The sequence below is a fragment of the Trachymyrmex cornetzi genome, unplaced genomic scaffold (genome assembly GCF_001594075.2).
Source record: "Trachymyrmex cornetzi isolate Tcor2-1 unplaced genomic scaffold, Tcor1.1 scaffold367, whole genome shotgun sequence".
Lineage (NCBI taxonomy): Eukaryota > Metazoa > Arthropoda > Insecta > Hymenoptera > Formicidae > Trachymyrmex > Trachymyrmex cornetzi.
The window spans coordinates 280,667-306,582 of record NW_017298398.1 but is presented as its reverse complement, the minus strand read 5'-3'; the positions used below and the strand labels follow the sequence as shown (position 1 = coordinate 306,582).

The window sequence follows — 25,916 nt, the reverse complement described above, 5'->3', positions numbered from 1 at the left end:
AAAAATATTTTTTAAATATTTATTAAATATTTTTACATTAAATAAATATTTAAAAAACGTTTTAAAAACATTGTCTGCTGATTGGCTAGATTTAATTAGCATTTATACGTCAAATTATTTTATATTATATGTAAAGAATTTGATTGGCTGATCAGTTTACGTACACGACGCACTATTGCAGAACAGACTTGCAAATTAGCGTTCTACGTGTATGCGCCAATTTGAATTAATTAACAATGTTTTTCCCAAAGTTCTCTTTCTTCGCATCTTTCGTACGTAAATTTTTACACTTCTACTTAAATTACTATAAAAAAAGTATTAACTAAATTGTCGTAGTTGTTCAAAAACGCAAGAAAAAGAGTTTAACTCCCGTCAATTCAAATCGTTCATATTTCAAATTATCTCAGTATTGCGCAGGCGCGGCCGTTAAGGCGTCGTTACAGATTCCACTGCTATTCTCTAACATATAGTACTTAAAATTGACATTTATTTACATTATGTAGTGTAATTTACAAGATTCCTCTATCAGCAGTGTGTATGTGTGTAATCGAATCCAATATATTTCGATAAAATTATTGAATTTGTAACTGCGCATGCTCGGACGTTCGACGGTCGCATGTAAAGACACCTTACTCCGGCCGCCATGACAGTTCGGCGGCTCATTTAGTTCGGACGGAGAAGGCAGTTGCTCCGTGATTAATCGCGAATTTATCGGTCGGGAACGCGTTATGGACGCGAATTTATGTCGGGAGTGCCGATTAAAGTGATGAGTGTATGACTGCCGCGAGTTCGTTGTGTATAATCGAGACCGTGCCATGATATAAACATCGAAACGAGTGCGAGAAGGAGAACGTCGTTCTCTGTTTTGGGCGCGCAATACCGAGTCGTGCGTTCTTTTCGGACAGTCGGGACACGATCGACGTTAGAGACGTGATGTGTCGAAGAAACAGATCGTTGTAAATATACGCTTAACAGAAATAATCTACGTCGCAGGACGAGCGTGATTCATTTGGACGTTGCAACGTTGGTCGCGTTCAACTAGCTCAACCGTTGCGTAGCGCTCGCTGCTATTCGTGTATTCTTCTAGAGCGTCCAATAGCAACGAGCGTTCACGGATGCTCAGCAACAGTTGCGTTTGCTGAACGCAATCATTGGCGTGAAATCGCGTTCCTTCGATGATAAAACGCGCGAATCAAGTTTTGAAATTGCGCGTAGTGAAACATCCGTATCCGGTGTTCATCCTTTTCTGGAATCGATGCGGGCCTTTCCGAGGAGGAACTTGCGAGGAGATGAAGTAAACTACAATGCCCTAGCTGGTCAGCTATTAATTGATTATTTAGATTCACTTTTTAAATTAATATACGCCTAATTACGATTGCGGTCACTTACAAAAAATTTATTGAAGTATTCGAAAACGTTTATTTAAAAAAATATTTTTACGCTTCACGTAAAAAATTCGTTGAACATTTCTTGAAATAATTAAATAAAAAAGATTAGATAATATATATACATATATAATTGAAGGTATGGGCGGAATAAAGGCACAATTCTACTTGGCCTTTTTTCGGCGATTAGCTTTTTTATGTAATATTGATCGTAATAGAGAAGTATTATGACACGTAACTTCTCTTAAAGACATTACACAAATCATTTGATATTGTATCCATTTATGTATAATAAAAAAGTATTGTAATTTTTATTAATATCAAGATTTTTTCCTCTCAGTTGACATATGAAGTGAATAAAATGTCAGCGTATGAAATTCAAAATTAATTGGAATGTATTATTAATTTTTTCAGATGCAGCTGAGAGCGTACTTAGCTAGGGTACAACGCCGGTGAGTGAATTTATAAATAGAATTTTATTATATTTTTTTACATGTTAATATAAAACTGTGATGTCTCATCAATTTCATATGCTTTGAGTACAACGAACGTGATGCTACACAAATGAGGGGCAGACTTTCGAAATGCGTTTTGTCCAAAATTTCATTTTTTTTCTTTTAGTTAGAGATGGCGTAGTGTTCAGTGTTGAATGACTTATAAGCTACTCCGAGATGTTCAGAAAGCATTTTTTCATCGTTAATTTATATGCTGAAAACACAGACATTTTGAAGTGTATTATATTTTTTAACTAGAAACAAACAAAATGCATTTGTTTAACATCTTTAGCAATTATTGAGCAATTTTGTTTAATAGTTCACATCCTACTGATTGACATATTATTATTTTTTGTAAAGTACGTAATTTTGTTGTGTGCGTAATTTTTTTCTTTCTCGTTTTCCGAAAATTACAAATTTTGGACAAAACACATTTTGAAAATCTGCTCCTCAAATGCTTTGAAGCTTTTTTTGATTGGTCAGTCAAACAAATGCTTCAAAGCAATTGTAGTGAGACTTTTGACTGTTCTCATTTGTTACCCAATTATTACAGTAACTTAAAACAATTCTATTAATTAAATTAGTGGTTAATTTAATTATTAGCAGCGTCATTTTGTTAACAAAGATAACATTAACTTATTTAATATGCGGAAAAGAGATTAGACAATTTTTGCGTGGGTCATTTATTGATGTACATGTCTCACAACTAGAGACAGTTGCCACATTTATACATTATCGAAAATAAATATTATCTGTAAATGATATCACGAAAAAAATGCGTTAAATACAATTATATCTATATCTTTTTATTTAACATACACAGTCTGAAGGCGTAGAGATTCCTGAGCATTGTATATATACAGTCCAGAGAAGTTGTTGAAAGAATAAGGACTTTGTAACATTTGAAAATAGTATCCTCGTCACATACATATACATATATACATATATACTATAATTAACGAATCATAAACAGTTTTTTCTTTTTTATCAGTCGTGGAATTATTTGAATGTGTCATATGAGTGGTTCCCAAATTCTAAAATATTGCTACATCGATAAATTGGTTAAAATAAACAAGACTGTATATAGCATGTGCCATAACAATGCCTCCAATAATTTCTTCAAAATATTTTCAAACATCATTTATGTAATAATAAATAGTAATTGAAACTAGGTCTAAATTTAACGTTATCTTTTTATATCACATTTGCATGGCGCTTTAATATACATATATGCAATAATTTTAATCAGATGAAACATGATGAAACTTGAAATTAAGTTATATAAATTTAAAACTTTTTTACAATTAAGAATATTGCAAAGTCCGACGTAATAATTGATCAGCCAACAAGCAAGTTTATAATGGACAATTTTTAGGCTTTCTTTTATCACACGAATTACATATATTATTACATGTAGTCAATCAGCAATTTGTAGAATAAATTATTGCAATATAATAATTTGATCGTATGTCACATTTATAAAATTGACAAGAAGAGGTATTCTAAGATATAAATTGATATCGAGTCCTTAAAAAATTTACGTAAAGTAAGTACAGTATACCCTGATTACAGTATTCACAAAATTTAAGTGATTACAAAATGTTTGTAATCACTTAAAAATATATATAATTAATTTGGAATTAATTTGGATTAGAAATTAATTTGAAATAATTTGTGCGTATATGCTGGATAAATGGTAGACAATCATTTTGCTGAGATAACAACAGCTCCAAGTTATTTTAAAATTGAACAAATAATAACGATAGAATAAACTGAATAGGTAAAAGATACAAAAATAATAATTAATAAACAAATAAGTTACTATAAAGGATCTGCCATAAATTATATTAGGACGATTTGGTCCCCAAATATGGGCCCTATCTCATTAACGAATTAGATTCAAATGCATTCGAATACGTAATCTGCAGAAACGTTTAGATTTTGTCTAATTCTCTATGATAATATAGAATCGATCTATTTGTGCCAAATGACACTCTTTAACATATTATAACTTAGATGCCTCTTTGTCAGGAATATTATTTAATTCTTTCTTCCAATAATATAAAGGAGGCCCTGCGGTGAAGCAATATTTCCGTTCAAGCGGAGTGCCTTCCTTGACATAATACATAATATACATATTACACATTTCATCTTCGTTCGTTCCACCTATAAACGTAGTTCTATCGCGCGTACTTTGCATTGTACAACGAGCAGCTAATTTATCACCATACGTAATTGGAACTCTATTGGTAACGGGATAAAACATCTGAGGAGTCAGTGGATCTCTCTTTCCAAGTTCGATCCACTTGTCATTCGGCTTTATTACATAGCCAGAAACGACTTTTCCAAGCGAATGCGTATGTGTTCTATATGCGAATGGATAGATAGTTTTCTTTTCTGTTATAGGACAAGATGATTCCATATGTACTGTTGATCTAGGTGGTATGACTCCACTTGTTCCTAACAAAATAACTCCAGCTAGTTTGTTCATTTTTTGCGTTGTATAATGCAGAAATACACCTGAGTCATCTGTCCTGCCATCCTTAAAGCGGTCAATATGTGCATAATGTACTTGTAACACAATATATTGTATGGGAGAATCGCCGCCTACTTTAAAGCCCACTCCTTCTGGTAGATCTAATTTAGGAGCATCTCTTGCCCATGCATAAATGATCTATATAAACAGATGAATTTTTTTCTTCAATGGTATTTAAAATATATTCGTAAAATATATTTGGTGATCTTAATATTACCTGAGTTCCTTCTTTACAAGCGGGTGCGGTATCTACCAAATGTCCAGCATTCGCCATTTCTCCACAATTCCAAATTGGTTTTGAGCTACCCGGTTTAGTGCATCCATAGATAAGCATATGGTGAGCTGTTTCCATTGTTGCATTTGGTTCAAAACCAATAATGTAATAATTTTTTACGTAGTCTATCCTAACTGGAGTGCATAAATATAATTCAGGCTGTAAACAAAATGTATCAGATACAATTTTTATTCTTAAAAAAATTATATTTAAAAATTAAAAGATTATTGTATTATAAATTAGCACTGTAAATGAAATTAAAATTAAATATAATGTATTTGCAAAAAGAGTGTTACTTGTTTGACTTTTATACACTTTATTTTAATATGTAGCACAAGCCATATATTACAATATAATTACATCGTATTATATTATATACTCAGTCGTATATATGTATGTATGTATGTGTCATTCGTATGTTATAACAAAAAATTAAAAGATTATACTTACCGTGTTCGGTTTCACATTTGGCATTAGCAACGAGTATCTCTTGACGTCGTAACAATACGTGAATTTAAAAAAAATTACGAACGCAAAGAAGCACGTAAACACACGTTTCTGCAACATTTTCGGGCGTTAGCGTTTTCCACACATCGGCTTTTATCAATGCTATGATAAGGTGTGTACCACCTGTCAAATGCTACAGGTCGGTCGATACGACACCTAGCTCAACCTAAGCCGAGCCGAATGACGCAAATAGCAAATGGATATTTTTGGAATTGTAACATTCTGTGGTAGTGGTGACATCTTACGAGAACACGTACATACACTTTGTCATACCGGTAATTCCGATTGCCTTAATATATGATACCAACAGGGCTTGATACTCCTATATTAATTACATTCGATGATTAATTAAGAATCAGGATGTTTACTACTAATATGTGTCATAATAAGTTATGTAATATATTTTATTAATTTTACTAAAGGGTGTAGTAAAATTTCAACATTTTAAAATATGTTACGCAGTTTATTATCGGTTATTTTCGTTGTCGAGTGTGTCTCTAGCTACGCTAGAACTTACTCACTTCAAAACATTTTACAATCTGCATTATAATTTTTACTACATCATTTATAAAAAGTCTCTTGTATATTTCAAAAAATCTATCGTTACTGATAATATTTCATTATTGTCAAGTTGTCCCAAGCTTATTACCAGACATGATGAAATTTGTAATGAATTTTGCGTTATTTAAAAAATAACGAAAAATTCTCTCCGTGTAAAAAACCTACAATTTTCAAGGAATTTTTTTTTACTCTTAAAGATCAGGGATTTTTATGAAATTTTATCTGTATTTGGAACAATTTTTTTAATTTACCTAAATTATGCCTCTTTGAAAATATCATTTTTTAAATAATTTTTTTCTGGATGCGAAATGTCAACAATTGATTACCAATAAGCATGGCATATATACGTCCGCGTATGTTCATGTATATATTATAATATGTCTCGCGAGTTTTTATTTAAAAAATGGAAGTGACAGCAGAAAACAATGTACAGCAGAAGTTCACTGTTCACTATTGTATATAGTCAGCCTTTTCTGTATTCTGATTTCGCAGCTCAATTGTAGAAAAAAAAAAATATAGTCTCGTGGAGTTCTTGTTTTTTACGAATGTACAATATACATATGACGTTTACATATTATTTACATTCTAATTCATTTTAATATAATTATTTATCATTTCCATTAAATATAAAAAATTCTCTGATCTTACCTGTAGTTTGAATGAACCTAGAAAATCCGGGGACTCTCGGGGAATCTTTTTGCATCTAACACACTCTATTTCAATTGACAGAATTGCCTAAAACGAAATTTCTAACTAATTAATATAATTTCACGCGTTTGCAAAGTGCACCGATCGCGCCTCGGACATCTCCTGCGAAGTACGTCGACCCACCGATGCACTCTCGTAATTGAATGCAGCAGTTGTATCTACAACGAACTGCATACTACGAACGATATTGTATCACGGATATGGTCCGACGTTAATAAAGTTCTCTTGGCCGCTACATATACAATTGACTGTTTTTTGTTTGCATATGCATATGTACCGGCAAATTGTATTGCGGCGTTATTCTGTTCATCACGTGTACGCATACTACATATTGACTGCATACCTCGTTCTGTTTCTAGATGTTCTGCACTCAGTATTATGTTTTTATCTCGCCAGAATTTCAGAATTAATTTTATATTTGCCGATTTATCTTATGTGACGTAACGTACCACTTTTTATTGCTTAAAATAATTTATTTAGATTTAATTATCTTTTATTCCATGACAAAGGAACGTATGTATCGTAGCAAAAACAATAAAACACGAATGAAATACTGAAGATTCAGCAGGCAATATAATGACAATTTTAATAGGTCTGTGAAAACGAGTCGTGAATTCCACGATTTAAACTAAGTATGAACGTTTGTTATGTGCAATTCGCGGTTTCATTAAACATAAAGGGTCCATCAAGAGAAAGGTAGAGTCTCGTCAAGATTTTTAATACCGCAATAAAGCACGTCTTGCGCGGCTTTACGTCAGATTTATCGTGCGCACTTTCTATAACAATCTTGCTCGTCTCTCGCTCGTATTTTCTCAGAGTCTCCTACCGTCGATCGATCGACGAAAAGCCGACGAATTAATACAGTTTCACGATGAGCCCGATATATTGAACCGCGCTAAGCTGTTGTTATGTCTTAACGCACGGACCGTGACAGTAAATTAGCTGACCCTCGATTAACCGTTATACACCGATCTTATTTGCCGATTACGAAATTACATTCGTGGAACTTGATGAGAGGATCGATCACGAAGTTCAGCTATTTATAAGCGATAGATGGTATGTTTAAACGACGAGAGGAATTAATTGACCTAAGTGGAGCTGCGGGAATTGACTAATCGATTATCTTACAATGTGTGCTCCCGTTTTGTGTGTTCACGTTGTGCAGAATTATTAGCGATATATACCTTCCGCGTGCAGTATGTTACCAAATAAACTTTGCAACCATTATTTGGATTTTGTATTTTTATGTTGTATTTTTATTATCGAGTTTATTTTATTCATCGTGAAAAATAAACGTCAATAATTCTTATATTACAATCGTAATGAAAAAAATCCTCTCTTCATGCATTAGAAAGGAAAATAAATAATAAAAAAATCTTTTTTGTATTATTTTATACCAATTTCGAATAGAGTTTTTATTGTCACAAAAATTGACTGTAGCTCTTAATTATGAATGTACAAGGTGTTGAGCGTTGAAAGTTAAAAACGACAAGATTATGAAAAGATTATATATTTAAAATTGTTAATATTGATTTCGAAAATTAATTATAAAAATGCTACAAATATTATATAAGTAATTTTCTGAATAATTACATATTTGAATCTTAATAAATTGGATATTTTTGGAAATAAATCCTGATATTAACTTCTAATAAAATGAAAATTAATTGAAATGTGACGTTCTCTTAGTTTTTGGATCAGTTACGAATTTCACTAACATTTTGAATTTTATGGATGTCATTTTTATGTCATTTCTATTGTCGTTGAATCGACAGTTGTTAAAAGTATGCCGACAACCAGCGTACGTTTTTGGAAAATAAATGACCGGTGAAAGTGCAGCAAGCGAGTTGAAGAATCTAACGGAGATGTGGTCGACAATTTTAAGAGCCATTGATGAGAATCGAAAGAGCTAATAATGTCTTCTCTTTCTTTCTTTTGCTCTTCATGCTTGTAACGTCTGCCTTATACACATATGATAATTTGTAGCTGTGTCAGAGCTGAAAATCGTCCACGTGGCAATCGTTAAATTATGTTGCGATTAATTATGCACTGTAACAGAATTTGTAAATCTGCAGCTAACTATTGATTTGCAGTTGAATTTTTATTTCTGTGCCTATAGAGAAAAGTTGCATTTGAAATTAGGTCAGAGGATGATTGTTAAATAATAGCTCTGTTATCTTTATCATTAAACAATAGGCGATTTGATAACATATGCATTATGTGTTCTATGTTACATATAATTTGCATATTAATTTTTGCCAATTATTCCGCATTTATCGCTTTAATTTATTTAGATCGAATTGTTCCGTGAATGCTCTGCACTAATGGATTTCACGCAACGATGATCAGCTAACGATTAACGCGGAAATCGCTTTCGTTTCTTCCGATATGACCTACTTTACGTACCAAGGAATGTCAGTGGGGAAGTGTTTTAGATTTTCGATGAACGAGTAGCGCGACGTATCGCCCACCTGTAAAATCGAAAACCGGTTTTGTTCATTACATCGCACGTCGCACTCTTGCACGCGTCTCCTTCAGTAGAAGTTCGTGCCAATATAGGCGGTATATCTGACGCTAAATCGATAGTCATCTTTTGTGTGATGAATGAATATTCTCGGCAGAAACTTGTATCTGTTTTAATGATGCTAATTTTGGAGATGTCTGAAAACTAGTATTTATATACGTAGTTAAAACATTATTATATATAAGGATATTAAAATTAATTAAATTTCTTTGATAATTTAAAATCTTTTATATTTAAATTATTTACTTATATCAGATAAACAGTATAGAGATAAACATTATTAAGTTTTTTCAAAGTTAAATTAAGGGAAATACGCTGCCTTATTTTTTTTACTTTATATCTTAACACATCTGATTTGAAGTAATTTTATATAATTAATAAAACCATAAAATATGTATTACAGGCAATAGGAGTCGACGCTGGTTATCAGTTAGCGCAATTTTTCGTAATACTAAATATATAATATTATATAATATTATATATTTAGTATTACGAAAAATTGCGCTAACTGATAACCAGCGTCGACTCCTATTGCCTGTAATACATATTTTATGGTTTTATTAATTATTTTAATATTAAAGGAATTTGTAAAAACTTATTAGTTTTTATATTAATATGTAATTTATCATTGTTAATTTTATATAGTTAAATCAACATTTAGCATTTTTTATTTTAATTAGATTAAATTTTAATTAAAAACAATTTTTACCCAACATTGAATTTTTATTACTATAATAATTGATGACGAAGAAATATCGAAATTAGACATCACAGTATCGCATAACGTGCAAATATGATAAAATCCATTTAAGTATACGCTTGTAAAATTGAACTATATTTATATTAAGTAAGACTCAGATTTAATACGGGAGAAGTGTGAGAGAGATGTGGTACTGTTGTAGAAAAAGTGCAGAAAAGGTACATGAAAGATGTGAAAGAGATGCCAGAAGGATGAGAGAGAGATGCGGAAAAAGTACAGAAGAGATGCAGTAAAAGTTCAGAAAAGATATAGAACAAGTGTAGAAAAGGTGTCGAAAAAGTGCAGAAAAGGTGTAGAAAAAGTACAGAAAAAGTGCAGAAAAAAAATGTAAAAAAAGTGCAGAAGAGGTGTAGAAAAGATTCAGAAAAAGTGTTGAAAGTGCTGAAAAAAGGTGTAGTAAAAGGGGACAAATTTTGCGAAGATGACGACGACGACGTATCTGAATGAATAAATGACATAAATTGGGCTGAAAAATACGTGCACATATTCATATCTAAGCATCAAGTACACTTATGGACATGATTATTATCTCATTTTAATTGTAAAAATCTATATTCGTCCCCAATATATGCATTTTTTAATAACATCAATTTGTTTAAACAAAACAATAATTTTTAATTATATAAGCAAGTTCATTCCTGTAAAGGATACGCTATAGCGTCTCTTTCATGACATGGTATTATTATATTATGTACTACAAAAAATATACTTGATGGGAGTCGCTACCGCGTCTCCTGAGAAACAAATAAGAGATATATATATATATATATATATCTCTTATTTGTTTAAATAGAATATTTTATTAAAAACCAAAAAGAAAAAATGAGAAAGATATACTATTACCCTGACTTTCTCTTGTACTAGTTTCATCAAACAATAGTGAAAATATACGAAGTATATATGAAGTGACGGAAAAGTAATATACGAGGGTTGACCGTGGAGAGGGTTAAAGATCGATTTGTGTCGTGCGGTGAGCAGCATCACTATTTCGATTTCACGGGAGTAGAGAAGGATGTTGCGAAGAATACGAATTACTCTTGGCAAAATAAATCGACGAGACTTCGAGAGATTTCGCAAAGCGTGACTCGCGTATTAAGGAAGATCGTGTGTTCGAAAGCGAAGTTCGAGCACAACGGAATATAGATCGAATGTTCGATCATTTCTGCTCCATTAGTCGATCAGTGTCACGCGTCGAAAACATGCGGGAAAACGGGAAGATTACTTTTGTTCGCCACGATAATTCTAGGCCGAATTCTCAAGATGTGCCTCTCAGTGGAGGCTGAAAACGAAATGAGATATTGTATCTAGGAATGAAAAAAAAAAACGTGCGCGTAATATTTCATTTTTGCGACGACTAGAAGCAAACGAAATACATTTCGCTTGCTCTCAAGTCATTTCTCACGTGGTTTTGCCATAATAAACCTCTCGTCAATTATATATGCATCTCACATTTTACAACGATAAACCGGTACTTTACTATCTGGATAAACGTATGTAAAAAGTTATTATCTTAATAGAATATCAGTGTTAAAACGTTTCTTTTTAAACGATGGTAAATTAAATAGCTAGATAAATTCACGGATGGAATATACGCATGTCTCTCGTCCGCGGAAAACTTGCCTTGTGGCTTTAGATAAATAGCAATTTATTAATTCCCGTTAAAGCTGAATTTGCCTAATAGATATAAAGACTCATAAACTTGATTCTTGCCGAGGGGTTTCACCCATAATTATGTTTCCTGTGCGCAACGGCAGTATATGAAAGTAAAATCTATACGCGCCAGTATGGCTTGTATGAGGCTATGAGCTCAGTATCCATTTCCGGTTACCGATATATTTTGCATTCATATACGAAGCGTATCACAAATCTCCGCTATTCTTCTGGTGAACGATGCTCCGAGATCAGTATTCATAACGATGACTTAGAAAGCGGACAGACGTGTAGCGTGAACGCGATACATGACCGATACGTTCATTAATCATCATCTACGTCTCTAGCTCGTGTTTCTTATTCTTAATCGCTTTGTGCATTTTCAGCTTCGGAATACAAATTCTCATGAAATTAACGAGGTCTACTGTTGCCATGCGTGTAGTGATTAAATAAACAATAAATATCTATTAATTTATTAATGTTCATATTAGAAATATTAATGTACATTGATTAGCTACACTGAGAACGAATGTACTAAATATTAATAATAAATATTTTTGTTTGAATAATATTAATTTAAAATTTATTTAATGGCTAAATAAATATTTACTAAATCAAAAAAAGATATAAATAAATATTTATTAAAATATATAGTACATTTTTCTCTGTATATTATTTACAGTTTACTCTATAATTATGTTTATGTATTGTACATAAGATTATAAAAAAAGAGAACATTATAATCATCAAATTTATCGTATTTAAATTGAATGATAGATTCAACTCTTAATCCTCTTTTAATTATAGATTGTAATTGTGTACTACAATTTGATCTGATATAAAAGAAAATGTAAAGGTAGAGCGAGAGAACTGCCTGCATATGTTAGAGCATGTACTAGTTTGATGGTTTAATTCTGCTTTTCACAAAACAAATTAATTGCTGGTGTAAAGTAGGAGTTTGTTGTGGAGATGCTAACATAGCTAGGTTATTGAGCCTCTGGCAAGCAAGATATCGAGTTCGCAACAATTACCGTCCTTGCGTTAAAGTCCTGCGATATCATACTATTCCGCAACTCCCAACGCGGAATGATGTTTGACATTTTCGAAGCCCGTGTATTCAACTTGTACTACTACTCGAACTTCTCCGATATTCCCGGTCGAATCTACCTCCGGAAATAGAAGTTGTAGGTAAATTGGAGTAAAATAGACGTGAAGTCACATTTTGTATTAATATTTATAAATACTCTCTAAATCAGTGGATAATCATTGATATCAGTGCCAAGTATGCCACTGGTAATCAGTGAATTAAATGTGAGATTTCTAACCTAATATCTTTATTATGTGATCTAACCTTGTTTTGTGCTTAAATTCAATGAATATGATATTGGAAGATTGAAATTAACATGCAAATATCAATATTTTAGTTATATAATGCTCAAACATTCTTCCTTTTTTAGTTGAACTTCACTGATTATCAGTGCCAAGTATGCCACTGGGTAATTAGTGACTATTCACTGATTTAGGTTTAGAGAGTACTTTTCTTCTCTTCATATTTCCAGATTCTTCGTGAGTCTTTTGTAATTTTATGATTTAATCAAACGTTACAAGATTTTTTAAGAAATTGTTTTAGAGTATGAATAATCATCTCTATTACTTGTTAGTATTAAAAAATAACGGATATAGACAAATGTAATGCTAAGTGTGAATAGCAAAGCCGATGAAAATAAATGGCATGCACGTAAAAGCGGACATCGTAAAAGCATCCGTCGAGCCGGTAAAAGCACACGGGCCGATCGTTAGGAAAGCGACTGGCTGCAGACACTGACTTCGAAAGTGAGGCCTCGATCACGTTTCGTTCGACGTCGGTTCGCACGTAAGACGCGCGCACGGTCCGAGCTTTGTTTTCGTCCTCTTTTTCCCTTCGATCTTAGCACGACGGACGACGCGGTCCGAATCCACGACGACGCAGCACGTTTCCACGGGTGAATCCCTGCTAGACGATCGTGCTCAATCCGAAACGGAATTCTCGATGTTATTGAAAAGCGTCTTCTGGATTTTTCGCGTGAAAAACTTGGTTACTCGCGCGAACTGCACTTGTCGTTTAACGTTTCATGACGGTAGTTGGTTTAGCTAGATGCGGGCTGCAGCGATTGGCTTCCCGCGAGAAGTTCCGTATATCGTGACGTTATAAACGAGAAAATTTTCCCGACAAACTACAATCTCGTACAAGCGTGTACTGATGGAAAACTCTTTAAAATAAAAGCAAAATCTTTCTCTGAAGAAAGAGAAGAAGAAAGGAAGAAAGTTGTGGGCGTAACAGGAATAATTTTATGGGCGTAACAAATCTAGTTTTTGAATGAAAATTTATATCTGTGCCGTGTAAGATTTATAATCATTAAAATGTTTCATTAAAATGTCTGACGTTCACAAAATGGCTTTGCTCTTTTCATTAGATAAGCGGCTTATCAACATATAGCGGCTTTTCAATGTAAAGAGCGAAATTTTTTTAATGTATATGATATATATTTTTTTTATATGTGGTATGTTTTATATCACATTATATCAATGGCTGTTTCTTTACTTCATAAATAATAAGTCGACGCAAAATTGCAACGCCATTTACAAGAGATAACTAGAGCAAGACTATGATGCGATTGGTAATTACGCCGATAAGCAACAGACACTACTTCATTTTCATATGGAAGTCGGCGATTTTGCCATTATACCGCCTCCATGACGTCATTCGGCTTGTTTTCTCTCTCTCTCCTTCTCCCTCTCTATCGATTTCTTGCACTCCATCATTCCGAAACACCGCGATTAACGTCGATCACATCATTAATCGCGATTGCTAATAGGAAAAGCCTATTTGAACCGAGGGTAAAAGAGAGACCGTACTTTCTCCGTCGCTGTAGTGAAGATAAAATGTGTCGCAAAAAGGAAATCGCTCGAAAAATTCTTCGTAAAATTGTATCACGATCGATAGCGGCAGAATAAGCGAATATCTTGTTCGGTGTCTGCCATTTGAGCAATCACGCGTTTCGCCACCTGCTAGAGCATGTTAACTGCACACCCAAAACAAAATAATTTTAATATTAGCAGAAACCGCTAAATCTTAGAGGATTTTATTTTTATATACGACCTCAAGAGGAATCTTCTGAAATTAAGAGGAAAATATGCTAAGCACAATATTCTTACAGTTAGAGTACTTTCGTTTTGCATCTGTAGTAAAAATCTTGCTGTTCCTAATATAATTTACTCGTAAGAGGACACTCCACTTTCAGTAAATATATTCCTCTTCATACAAGAGGAAAACTGTTAGAATAATCTCCAATACATTTTTGATGAATAGTCCAGTGCATTGGAAGAGGAATATTCTTTCTGTAAAAGTTTCTGCTTAGAATATGAGGTTACCGGAAATTTCACTTTACGATTAGATTATATTTTTTTGGGTGCAGACTATATATGATAATAAGATTATTTTTTTAAATAATAAATAACAATTATAAGATTAAGGCTGATGAGAGTCAGTGCGGGAATAGGTGCGCATAGGTATTAGTTCATGTAAAATACTTCAATTTGATAGATGATGTGCAGCTTAATTCCGAAACTTTGAACGTTTCCACTCTCTTTGGAGTCATCATCAGCAAGTTATACATTATTTTTTAAATTATATTATGTTTATTAGCGACCAACCAAAAAAAGATAATCTAATTGTAAAGTGAAATTTCTGGTAACCCCATATTCTAAGCAGAAACTTTTACAGAAAGAGTATTCCTCTTCCAGTGCATTGGACTATTCATCAAAAATATATTGGAGATTATTCTAACAGTTTTCACATATTTACTGAAAGCGGAGTGCCCTCTTACGAGTAAATTATATTAGGAACAGCAAGATTTTTACTGCAGATGCAAAACGAAAGTACTCTAACTGTAAGAATATTGTGCTTAGCATATTTTCCTCTTGATTTCAGAAGATTCCTCTTGAGGCCGTATATAAGAACGAAATCCTCTAAGATTTAGCGGTTTCTGCTAATATTAAAATTATTTTTTTTGGATGACTAACAAGACTAGCATCGCGCGAATCGCTGCATCAGCCGACGTTTACGTGTGTCGCCGATGCGCCGCCGGGTGTCCTCCTCCGTATTCCCATGTTCCTCGTCCTAATTCCGCCGCGCCTGAATTCCAAAGGTAAACAGACTAAAACCGTTGGCTGTTGAAAGGATTTACATTTCTTTTAGAAAGGCGACACCACGGTTACGAACCACGTACGTTTACGTTTACGTGAAACTCCCATACAAATTTTTTTCGCCGAGAGTATTCTATATTCGACAGCGTCGCGCATTTCTCGCCTTTTTCCCTCGAGTCAGTTTTGAGGCAAAAAGAGGCGCTTAGAGGAACTTCCGCTGTTTTGCAGATACGACTGAAAATATTTTGCGAATTGAGGTCCGTCACCGTACTGTTTCCACGTTTAATTTCCGGTGAGGAGGTCGGCATCAGGCAGAAGGTGCGATGAACCATTCGTTTCGTTCCATGAGCAACGCGACTATGGTAAGGTAGATAGGAAATAAAAGAAGGGCGCCGAACGAGTAGAAAATTCACGATTGGTTAACCTACTTCGCTAGAGCGAATCCAACTGTTCTGGAAATCTTGTGATTTTACAACACTCGCGGTTGAACTTCCACGATAATATTACGCGTTTCCGGCTGTGCGGATTTTGGATTTAGACAGCTTCCAACTGAATACTCGCGAAAGTTAAGAATTACTTTTCCACGCGAATTACGAAAATATAGCTTCGAAAAATAAAATGTACAATTAGAATTTTAAATAAACATAAATATATAAATTTATTTCCTTGGCTCCGAGAATAAATCACAAACTAATTGCCAATGAGAGCCACAGTAGTTATTAGCGCCAAAATGTTGATAATTGTTATTAGTAGAATCCTAAAATATAACTGCAATATATACATATATCTAACATTATCAACTGACTGTATAACCCTGGTAGAAATTTCATGCATTTTTTGAGCAGTTACTAAACAGTTACACCAACTTCTATCTAGTAACTGAAAAGGAAAACTACTTAGGATCCCAATCAGGATGTAACGCTTTGTTTGCAATTACTGCATACAAAAGTTGCGTAAAATCTGAATACATTTACTGCATAGAAACACAACAAATAATGGATTGATTAAATTGATTAATAAACAAGCCAACTGCTTGTGAAATGGACCAAATAAAACTCTATCAAGTTCTTGTCCATTTCCTACTCAGTATTGGCACAATTAATGAGAATACAGTAAAATTAGATAGTGACTGAATAGGTGTTTAGGAAAACTGCATACATTTCTACGAGGGAAATACAATTGTCTATTGATCGCAACACGCAATACGATAAAACGTTTCTATCTTGTAATCGAACTCTCGACCTGTGAAAATTGAGATTTCACTCGTATATATCGCGAATTTTCACGAGTTTTCGCTGCTGATTTCAATTGGGGGATGCACGTATCCCCCAGTTGCAGAAAGATTATACACCTGTGGGGGTTGCGGCGGCAAGCAACTCGTCGTAGGACCGGCGAACGGTGCGTCTATCGCGTCGCGACGCGGTAGAGAAGGGAGCACGAGAGAGAGAGGAAGAGAGAGAGAGAGCGCGCGCAAAAGATACGTGGGGGTGAGAGAGAAGTCGCGATTGGTTAAACCGCTCTCGGAAAAGCCCGCCTGGTTGCTCGACCGGCCGGCACTTCGCTCAGTTCTCCACTGCGCTCCGTGTGAAGCGGAGCTTTCGAGATATCTCCTCACTCTTTCTCTCTCTCTCTCTTGTTTGCCGCGATCAGCGCGGGATCGACCCTTCAATTGGGATCCCGTGCGAGTGTCGATCACGTTCTCCAGGAAATCGTGAAAGGACAAGGCAGCGATATATCCTGATTTAGCTTTTGAAAAGAACTGTGAAAGACGAAGGGGTTGAAGAAAAAGACGACAATGTGCGAGAAGAAGCTGCGAGTGCTCTAGGACGAGAGGACTTGAACTAACCAAGTGATACCGGACACCCTCCGGGACTTCTCCAGGAAAGAGTGCGATTCAGGATAATCACGGTGAGTGTCTCAGTTATTGCATCATCGTTATCAAGTTTTTAAATGATTTAGGAAACAATTAGAATTAAATCTTTTAACTTTTTTCATTTCGACGATTTCTCTCTCTAAGGATAATTCTGGAAACAAAAGAATTAAATAACTCTCATTGTACTTTGTGCATTGGCGAACATGATTGCTGATAATAAAATTTTGTAAAATATATTTTTGTATTACAACAGTATCCATGTGTATATAACCTTTTTAGTGAATACTTTTCTGTGAAAATGTTGCACAAAAATGATTTACGCAGAAAATATTCTGATATGTTCTTTATTTTTATTTTACTGTTACCTACGTTTTTGTGATGGAGAGAATTCTTTGCGAAAATATTTCTTTTCACGAAAAATGATTTCACAATAGGCAAATAGATACGTTCTTGGGTATTCTCTTGAAAATTAGAGAACAAAGCTAAAGTAGACTGTATTACAAGTACAAAGTGGTCAAAGCAAGCTACGAAGCGCAGTCGGCGCTCGTAAACTCGCATGATGCTCTCTGTGTGCAGTTAAGGGATGATAGGAGAAAATTAAGGAAACCTCTCTGCACACTATTCTGTAGCTTTGTCAAGACTACACGCCTCTAATTTAGATGCACAGCCGTATTCCTCCGAGCTTGAAGCTTAGTATTAAAGGTACTAGACATTTATTCTCGGTGGATCTTTCGGTGAAATTTGAAAATATAATCAGGAAGAGGATTATATGGTTAACCATCTATAATAATAGGATTATTCGAGTCACCTGTATCCTAGCACGACATACTTATGTATTTCTATGAAGTTATGCTAGAACAAACATATCTATCGTTTTTTATCTATCTTTTAATTAATTTATAGGAAGCTCTTTACTTTTAATCAATAACTATTTATCGATAAAATTGAAAACTATAATTACGCTAAATTGATTGAATTGAAGAAATTGGTTGTGAAAAGGACATTCGTTTATTAGATGTAGGACACTTTCTAAACAACGCTGCGTAATACGAAGCGCCTAATCGTAGAAGCTATATTCGTTTTAATAGGGAATCAATACACTGTTTCAACTAAGAAGGTTTTCGCGAAGATTTAAGGATCCCTTCGATATATAGGTCACGTCGTTTTCGCAAACTTTTATATATCTTATTTGGAGAAACGCGTCCTTTGGGCGACGCCACGTTACTCTTGCCTTCTGCTCCGCAGGTTTGTTCGATCCATTTCTTAATCCGGATTTTGCGCTATTCATAGACTACTAGTCAGCGGAATCGATTCGTATTCGTTGTCGGATGAGGAGAAACTTTGACAGTGTATTCTTCGATGGATATTCGGTGTCGATCTTATTAAGCGGAGACAGATATCGCCACGCGTAGTCATCAAGGATCGCGAACCGTTTTATGTATAAATATATGTGCGTGTGTACATGTGTGTATACGCATGTTTGTATGCGGCAAATCGTTGATACATACCATCGTTCTTAATGAGCTTGAAGACCGTTCAATTCGTTCCACGCGTAACTTGATGGCTTTTCCGTGACTATGTCGATTTCCGAGCGAGCTTCCTGGTTGAAGCATCGTCTCGTCGGGAAAGCGTTTGGAAAATTGGGCTGAGTCAATATTATCACGCAGTTTTATATTCATTCCGTCATTTTCTATTATTCTTATCCATATAAAAAACATTTCACCAATGTTACAAAACTTTCCGCAAAATGTATTCAACTTTAGAAGTTTAACATAAATTAGTTACGAAAAGGAATTAAACGAATCTACATTGTAATAAATAGTTAAATTATAATGAATAATTTTGACTCGTCTCCATGATATTAGAAATGGCAATTTTTTAAATCGATATCGCGTATTTTTAAAAGATGTAAAATAAGAATTTAAAATACATAAATATGGAGATACGATCCGCATGTTATATGTTTGATGATAAATGTATAATCGATGGAGCTATTTGCCGTTGTATCGTTCTTGCCAAGAATATATTTTATGTATATGACGTTCGGCCAGTAAGACAGTAGGACTACGGTATGGGTGCAGGAATGTAAAACGATGTAACTAGTTATGGAATTCTAGTCATCCTGCATTCAGACCGAAACACCACCCACGTTGCATTTCTAGATTTGCGGTTCCACTCGCCCGTGCATCCTTAATCGGTTCGGTTTGCGGGTCTATTGATTCCTGGCGTTAACCGGATCCCGAATTCAGAACGCGAAATCGTCGCTTGATTGGCATTAATCACAGCTGCGAATGCATTTGCGTTGACTATAACAACCCCTGTCACTCGTTTGTACGCGAATACAGTCCGCAATTATATGTATATCTGGTGCGATTTGTGCTTAAAGCTGCTATAGAATTCTCGTCAGTACAAAATTTGATGAAAGTCTAGCCTTACTTAACATTAACTAAAGTTTGTGGTAGGAAGTTCAAGTTATCAAATTATTCAGAACATGAAAGATTTGATCCCAAACTGCAAGGGTAAAACGCTATTAAATATGAACATCGAGATATTCACTGAGCTCGATAAAATTCTACAAAGTACAGGAGATCGAACTCTCGATTAAATAAATTGAATCAAAGAGAGAAGCAAGAGTGAAGATTACATAAACTATAAAAAGAGAAGAAGCAGAAGTATTTAATTATACATTTGAGCTACTTGGAAATATATAAGCTACTTTGAGAACAAGTCCTGCAGGTATAATTGATAGAACGATAATTGAACGGTATGTTTTAAACTTAATCCCTTCAAGATTTTGTGTACATAGTAATTTACATCAAATTTGAAGACATTATTCAAATTATTTAATTCTATCGACATCATCTCAGAGCAAATATAATGTATATATTGAAAAAATAATTAAAGTTTTGAAAAAAATAATTTTTTAATATGAATTGTGTTTGCCAAAGTGTCTTGCATTGAATTAAAAAAATTTTTTTAACATGGCTCCATTAAAATCAGGTCTGAAAGGGTTAAGTATATATCATCCTTAGGTAAATAAAGAAAAGTATACCGTGTATATAATACATACCGTGAAACACGATGTCTAAGAGTTACCCGCGAGGAACCCTGCATTAAAGGATACTGTTCCACCGCTAGTTTACACTCAGTTTAAGATTGCCTTTGCGTATCTACGTTGCAGTAATGTACAGAAACTTTGCGCTCAAGTTCTTCGCCCGTAAGTGTCGCCCAATCTCGGCGACATGTCTCGGCTCCGCAAATGCTTGTGTGCAAAGCAGCTTTTGCGCTTGTTTCCTCCGCATATACTGTGCACTGTTGAGAACAATCACGTTGCTAAACTGCTCGCACGTCGCTAAACTTGTAAGATCTTACGCGCGACAGAACGGAGTACGCAGTGCAGAAACCGCCTAGAGAACTAGGTCGAGCATCTTTTTTCTCGATCATTGCCGCAGTTGTGACGCCGCCACCACCCTTGTATCCAATCTACTAGATTCTCGTGCGCTTGAAATTGCATGTGTTTCATCGGCATTCAGGAAGAGTGCCAAAGTTCGGTCTCGTTCCGATCGCCACGGAAATCGGAATTCTCCAGCTCTTGAGCTTTTCCTCCACTATGTGGAAGATATGCAGTCGATCACACGGAATATCAAAAGGTCCGTACTCTCTCCGTTGTGAGAATTTCCAGGGTTTTACGACGTGGCCGATCGACATTTATACGGATATTCCTGTGACACGTTAACAATCCGCGTTCACATTTTTCAATGCTGCTCCTCGTAAAACTACCAATCATACTTCATCGCATGAAAACGAAATTGAAAATAGTGAACTGAATTGTTTAAAATAAATTACGCGTATAGATTTTTATGTGAGTTATAAATAATTGGCACTAAAAGTTTTCCGCTGCAGAAAATTGATTTCGAGTTCCTCAAAGGACCTAAAATTTCATACTAACAGGGCGATTCAATAGAAGGGACATATTATATTTCACAGAAGAGCCAGCGCATGCGTATGCAAAAATTTATCGAGAGGTAGAGCCAGACATGCTCCCGATTTTTAACGGAATTATAATATGAGATTCGCTTAATTGCAAACGAGATTAATTAAATATCCACACAGTTTCGCTAGAGGCGACGAAATACGAACTACATATGAAACTACACATATATTTGCCTGCTTCATTAAACTACTGTCTGCTATTTAAACGGAAAAGCAGAACGGTAACAGCCTGTTAATAGCATTGTAATGTCAGTATCGACAAATATTCCATAAGCGTTCTCGAAAATCTCGCACATACACGAGCATAGTATCACCGCGCTTATTCGGCTGTGGAATTAGTTTAACTTTCGTCACTTTTTTTTCTCAAAGAGGAGAATTGTTTCACACGGTGCATATTGCTGCGCGTTTTATTAGTCGGCTGTCTGGCGAATTTGAAATGTGCTCGCTCAGCGCCTCAGTGAAGCTAGAATTTTAATTAAAAACCATGCGGCATGATAAGATGATACAGTGTGTAGCTCGCGCACCGTAAAAATAAAACAGCTACAATATTATTGACAATGCCACATTCTTACAGTCACGAACTTAATTACGTTTGATGAACTACGTGCACAATTCTCACCTTTGCGTTTTCTGCTATTACACTACAAAGAAAATAAACCTGGGAAAGCACCTGGGGCGCAAGAAAATTTATTTTTGTGTTTAACTGCCATTGCCATTTATATTTATGCGTACCGTTATATACGACCATAATTTTGTTAGATAACGTTACGTTTGTCATATTCTATATACGTCAAAATGAAATGAAATTTTTGCATCGCGTAATTAATATCACTTAAAGTACAATGTTTTGCTAAAGTATTTAAGTAGATACTCAAAAAATTTAAGTAAATATGGATCTGAAAATCTTATTAAAATGTCAAAATAATTATATAAAGAACTCGTGCATAATAAACAATGCTGTACAAACTTTTGACATTCTAGCAGTCAGTTTGAGCGTTCTACATAATTATTTTGACAGTTCAATAAGATTTATTTTTAGATCTGTATCTAGCTAAATATTTTAGCAAACCCGTTCGTTCAATGTATATTTCGGTGTAATATATTATCTTGAGTATTGAGGTTCTGATTATGTGTTATCGCAATTCTAAACTGTATCTCCCTCACGTTACCAAGGGCTATCAAGAGCTATCAAAATATATCCAAACTTATTGCTACATAAGTGCACGTAACGTATCCCTACCAACACACACTTAACACATTCACGATATTACGTGTACATATGAGTACCATCAAAGGCCGTTCTCGGTTTAATGTACGATGTCCCATAAGGTGCATATATCTCCCTTTACAACCAGGAAGCAGGTACGGTCCCTTTACACCCGGCGGTATTCATAAATCCAACGAGGAGACTAAAGAGAAGGAGGAAAGAGGAGGTGGAGGAGGTGAATGCTTGGCCCGTCGTTGCTCTCGTGTCTCTTTACGCGTACCGCCAACTCGTCATCGTCACATTTATTATCGTCCTCCGGCCGGTGATAACTCGCGGGCGTGGTGATCCTCGATACGGATTCGCTGTCGTCGCTTACCGTGACGAGCGAGTAGCGAATCCCACGGAGGTGATACAAGCGAAGATTGTAACTCGCATGAAACGCGCGATGCACTGTCGCAACTCGTGGCGTTATCGGAGATCTCCTGACGCCGATATCACCTCCGATATGAAAGTGTCGGGTAACCTCACCGTCGGGAGAAGTTCGTGAGTTGCAGGATTACGTGATATCGGGTTAAGGGTTTTCTCGTGAATGACTCTTTCTGAGTGAATGATCACGCTGTTCAGACGATGCGCCTCCGCTGGTTTGCGTTTATTGCACCGTTGCACCTTCACGATCTCGTTCTTCCGCGCTCGTATATCGCGTGCTATTAGCTTGTTCTAGCCTACTGTATCTGTATCCCGCTTGATCAGTCGTAGGAATTTTTTAATATAAGGAATTATAGGATATATTTTCACAGATGGAATTGTCAGCGATGAGGAATAACTAACGCCGTTACTTTTGCCATTACATTTTATAATAACAATTTGATATGACATCGTAATTTTTTATGACGGTAACAATAATTAATTAAACACTAAGATTAGTTATTTTTGTGAAAAGTAACGTCACTATTATGTGTTGTTTATTTAAAAAGAATAACGAGTAAAAGTAACGTGTCGATGCATTACAAGTTTTAAAAAGTAACGAGTGAACTTTTCCAACCCATTAGAAGTAACGAGTAATTTTTTCAATCCTAGTATTACCGTTACAATTATAAAAAATTTACAGAGTCATTACCAATTATTATTATGACAAAGTAACAATAAAAGTAACGCGTTACTTCCATTCCCTGGGAATTATGATATCCGTGAAGTGATATTATTATTTTAAACAATAACTGCTTTCATCTTTTTTCTCGTTTATTTTTACAATAGTTACAATCAAAAATGTAATATAATGGAAATTATATTATAGGCTTCATCAGCAAACGTTCAACGACGAATAATATTCCGCTCTCTTGGTTTTAATTCCGCCATTAGGATATTTCCGCTCAATATAGAGCCCGCTTTTAAGCTCCTTAGACGGGAATGTAAACTTGATCTGTTATTTTTACGGTTTTTTTTTATTTCGAGCACAAACTCATCATACTTACTGTCATTCGCAACTATTTTCTGCAATTCCACATTGTGAGAATTTAATCGCCTGCTGATAGTATTTTAATAAATGACGATTACGTCCGCACTGAACGAGTTAATACATCAGTATAGTATTATATAGATTTTTTCCAACAATAGTAGTTGAGTTTCTTGTACAATTAATTATTCTACGAAAGATATTACTTTGATTGTTAACAAAATGAGTTTTCTGACTATTTGAAGATGAATAATGAATAAGAGAACGATCCTACCTTTATTATTCAGACAAGTCAGAATCTAGTCCGCGGATATTCTTGCTTTACGTCGAAGACGTAACTTTGGCAAACTGATCGAGTTGGCAAACCGAAGTAGAGAAATTTATAGGGAACGGAGCCAATTATTTCACCGTATTTACACTCGCAGGCAAACATGAATGCGGATTTCAATCGCGATTGATTGGCACCCGTAAAATACCGCAACCAATATTTTGTCATGGGCAAAATACGGTTATATGCGAACGAAATTTCATTTCTGAATGACGGTCAATTTATTTTCCTATTATTTTGCGGTGGCTGTGGAAACTCGTGATTTTACCGCCGTTATTACTTAGAGACGGTTTCGTCTTCGCGAAGAATTCCAAACGCGATGAAACTCTTCACCCGTACTAAAGCTTCTCCAGACTTTACGGATGGTGCGCGGGACTTGAGAGCGAAGCTCAATTTTTCATTTAACCGAGCGGTGCCGCACATCCTATCTCCTTTTTCTTCACAGTTTTTCTCCTCGCAAATGCCGCTTGCGCGAACATAATTTCACGAGAACTCCCGCGAATTGTTCGCCCACCACGAGTTTTTCGAGTTCCCTTTTAACGAGACTGGACTTTTCACGGGCACGTTCACCGCGAGCGAAGCCGCTACCGAAAGACAATAGTGCGCTGAGAATAGTCAGCTTGTTGAAGAATGTGAATGTTGTTACTCGCTCAGGTTACAAATGTGATCCTATAATTTTTTATCCTGAAAGATGTATATTTGCACGCAGGTTATATGATATATTTTGCTCTGTTAACTTATACGTCAAATTATACCTAATTGGAGTTATTTGTAATTATATCTATAGATCGTCGCTGCTATTCTACTTATTATGTCGTTAATTTCACGAAAACAATGGAGTTAAATAGTTTAACTCAAGAAAATGTATTAAATTTGACTTATTTTATTATTTACTAAGTGCATATGTTAATATGATGTTTACTTTGAAATTAACCACAGAAATATATTGATTTACATCTTGACATAGAAATAAAAAATAACAAAATGTTAATTTAAGAGGTTCGGCTAATTGCTTCTTTGATATCTAATGGTGTAGGATAGTGATAAATGAATGTATTCCGCGTAAGAAGTTATATTTCTATGTCAAATTTAATGAATAGCATCTTAAGATTTTTTTGCGGAGAAAGTATTACAATACGTAAATTTGATTTTGTGTCATGCAAGAAATTTATAATTTTTTTTTAGAAAGGTAAATTATTTTTTTATATATTTTTCTAAAGATATATATATATATATATAATTGTAAAGGAATATCTAATAAGATAAAGTCTATTTTAATTGTCATTAATATGAGATTAATATTAGACACATGTTGACCATTCGACTCATTTCGATGACCTCAGTTTTTTCGATATCATAAAATAGGCAGTAAACGGGAAATTATGACCAAGTTCGACGGGAGTACTAAAAATTTTATCCAGCACGAGTTAGAGTGACCTATTTCACAGCGACACGAAATGTTGGATCGGGATAAAAAG

General features: G+C 34.8%; 2 protein-coding genes across 3 annotated transcripts in view; one reads left to right on the top strand and one right to left on the bottom strand.

Annotated features, from left to right (window-relative positions):
* Positions 1 to 3,670: 3,670 nt before the first annotated feature.
* On the bottom strand, positions 3,671 to 5,344 carry Phm (Peptidylglycine-alpha-hydroxylating monooxygenase). The gene is made up of 3 exons (XM_018511300.1): positions 5,140 to 5,344; positions 4,633 to 4,848; positions 3,671 to 4,553 (listed from the first exon to the last, which is right to left on the bottom strand). Exons 1-3 carry the CDS (start codon positions 5,254 to 5,256, stop codon positions 3,885 to 3,887), a joined length of 1,002 nt encoding a protein of 333 aa, XP_018366802.1. The 5' UTR covers positions 5,257 to 5,344; the 3' UTR covers positions 3,671 to 3,884.
* Positions 5,345 to 7,481: 2,137 nt separating this feature from the next.
* LOC108763559 (flocculation protein FLO11) overlaps positions 7,482 to 25,916 on the top strand; it is a 48,969-nt gene continuing 30,534 nt past the window's right edge. The window contains exons 1-2 of one of the 2 annotated variants that reach the window (XM_018511303.1): positions 7,482 to 7,525; positions 17,331 to 17,492. The gene's annotated coding sequence lies outside the window, so the exon portion shown is untranslated. Of the gene's footprint in view, positions 7,526 to 17,172; positions 17,493 to 25,916 lie in introns of those variants that run through there. The other variant, XM_018511302.1, reaches the window with a different exon arrangement.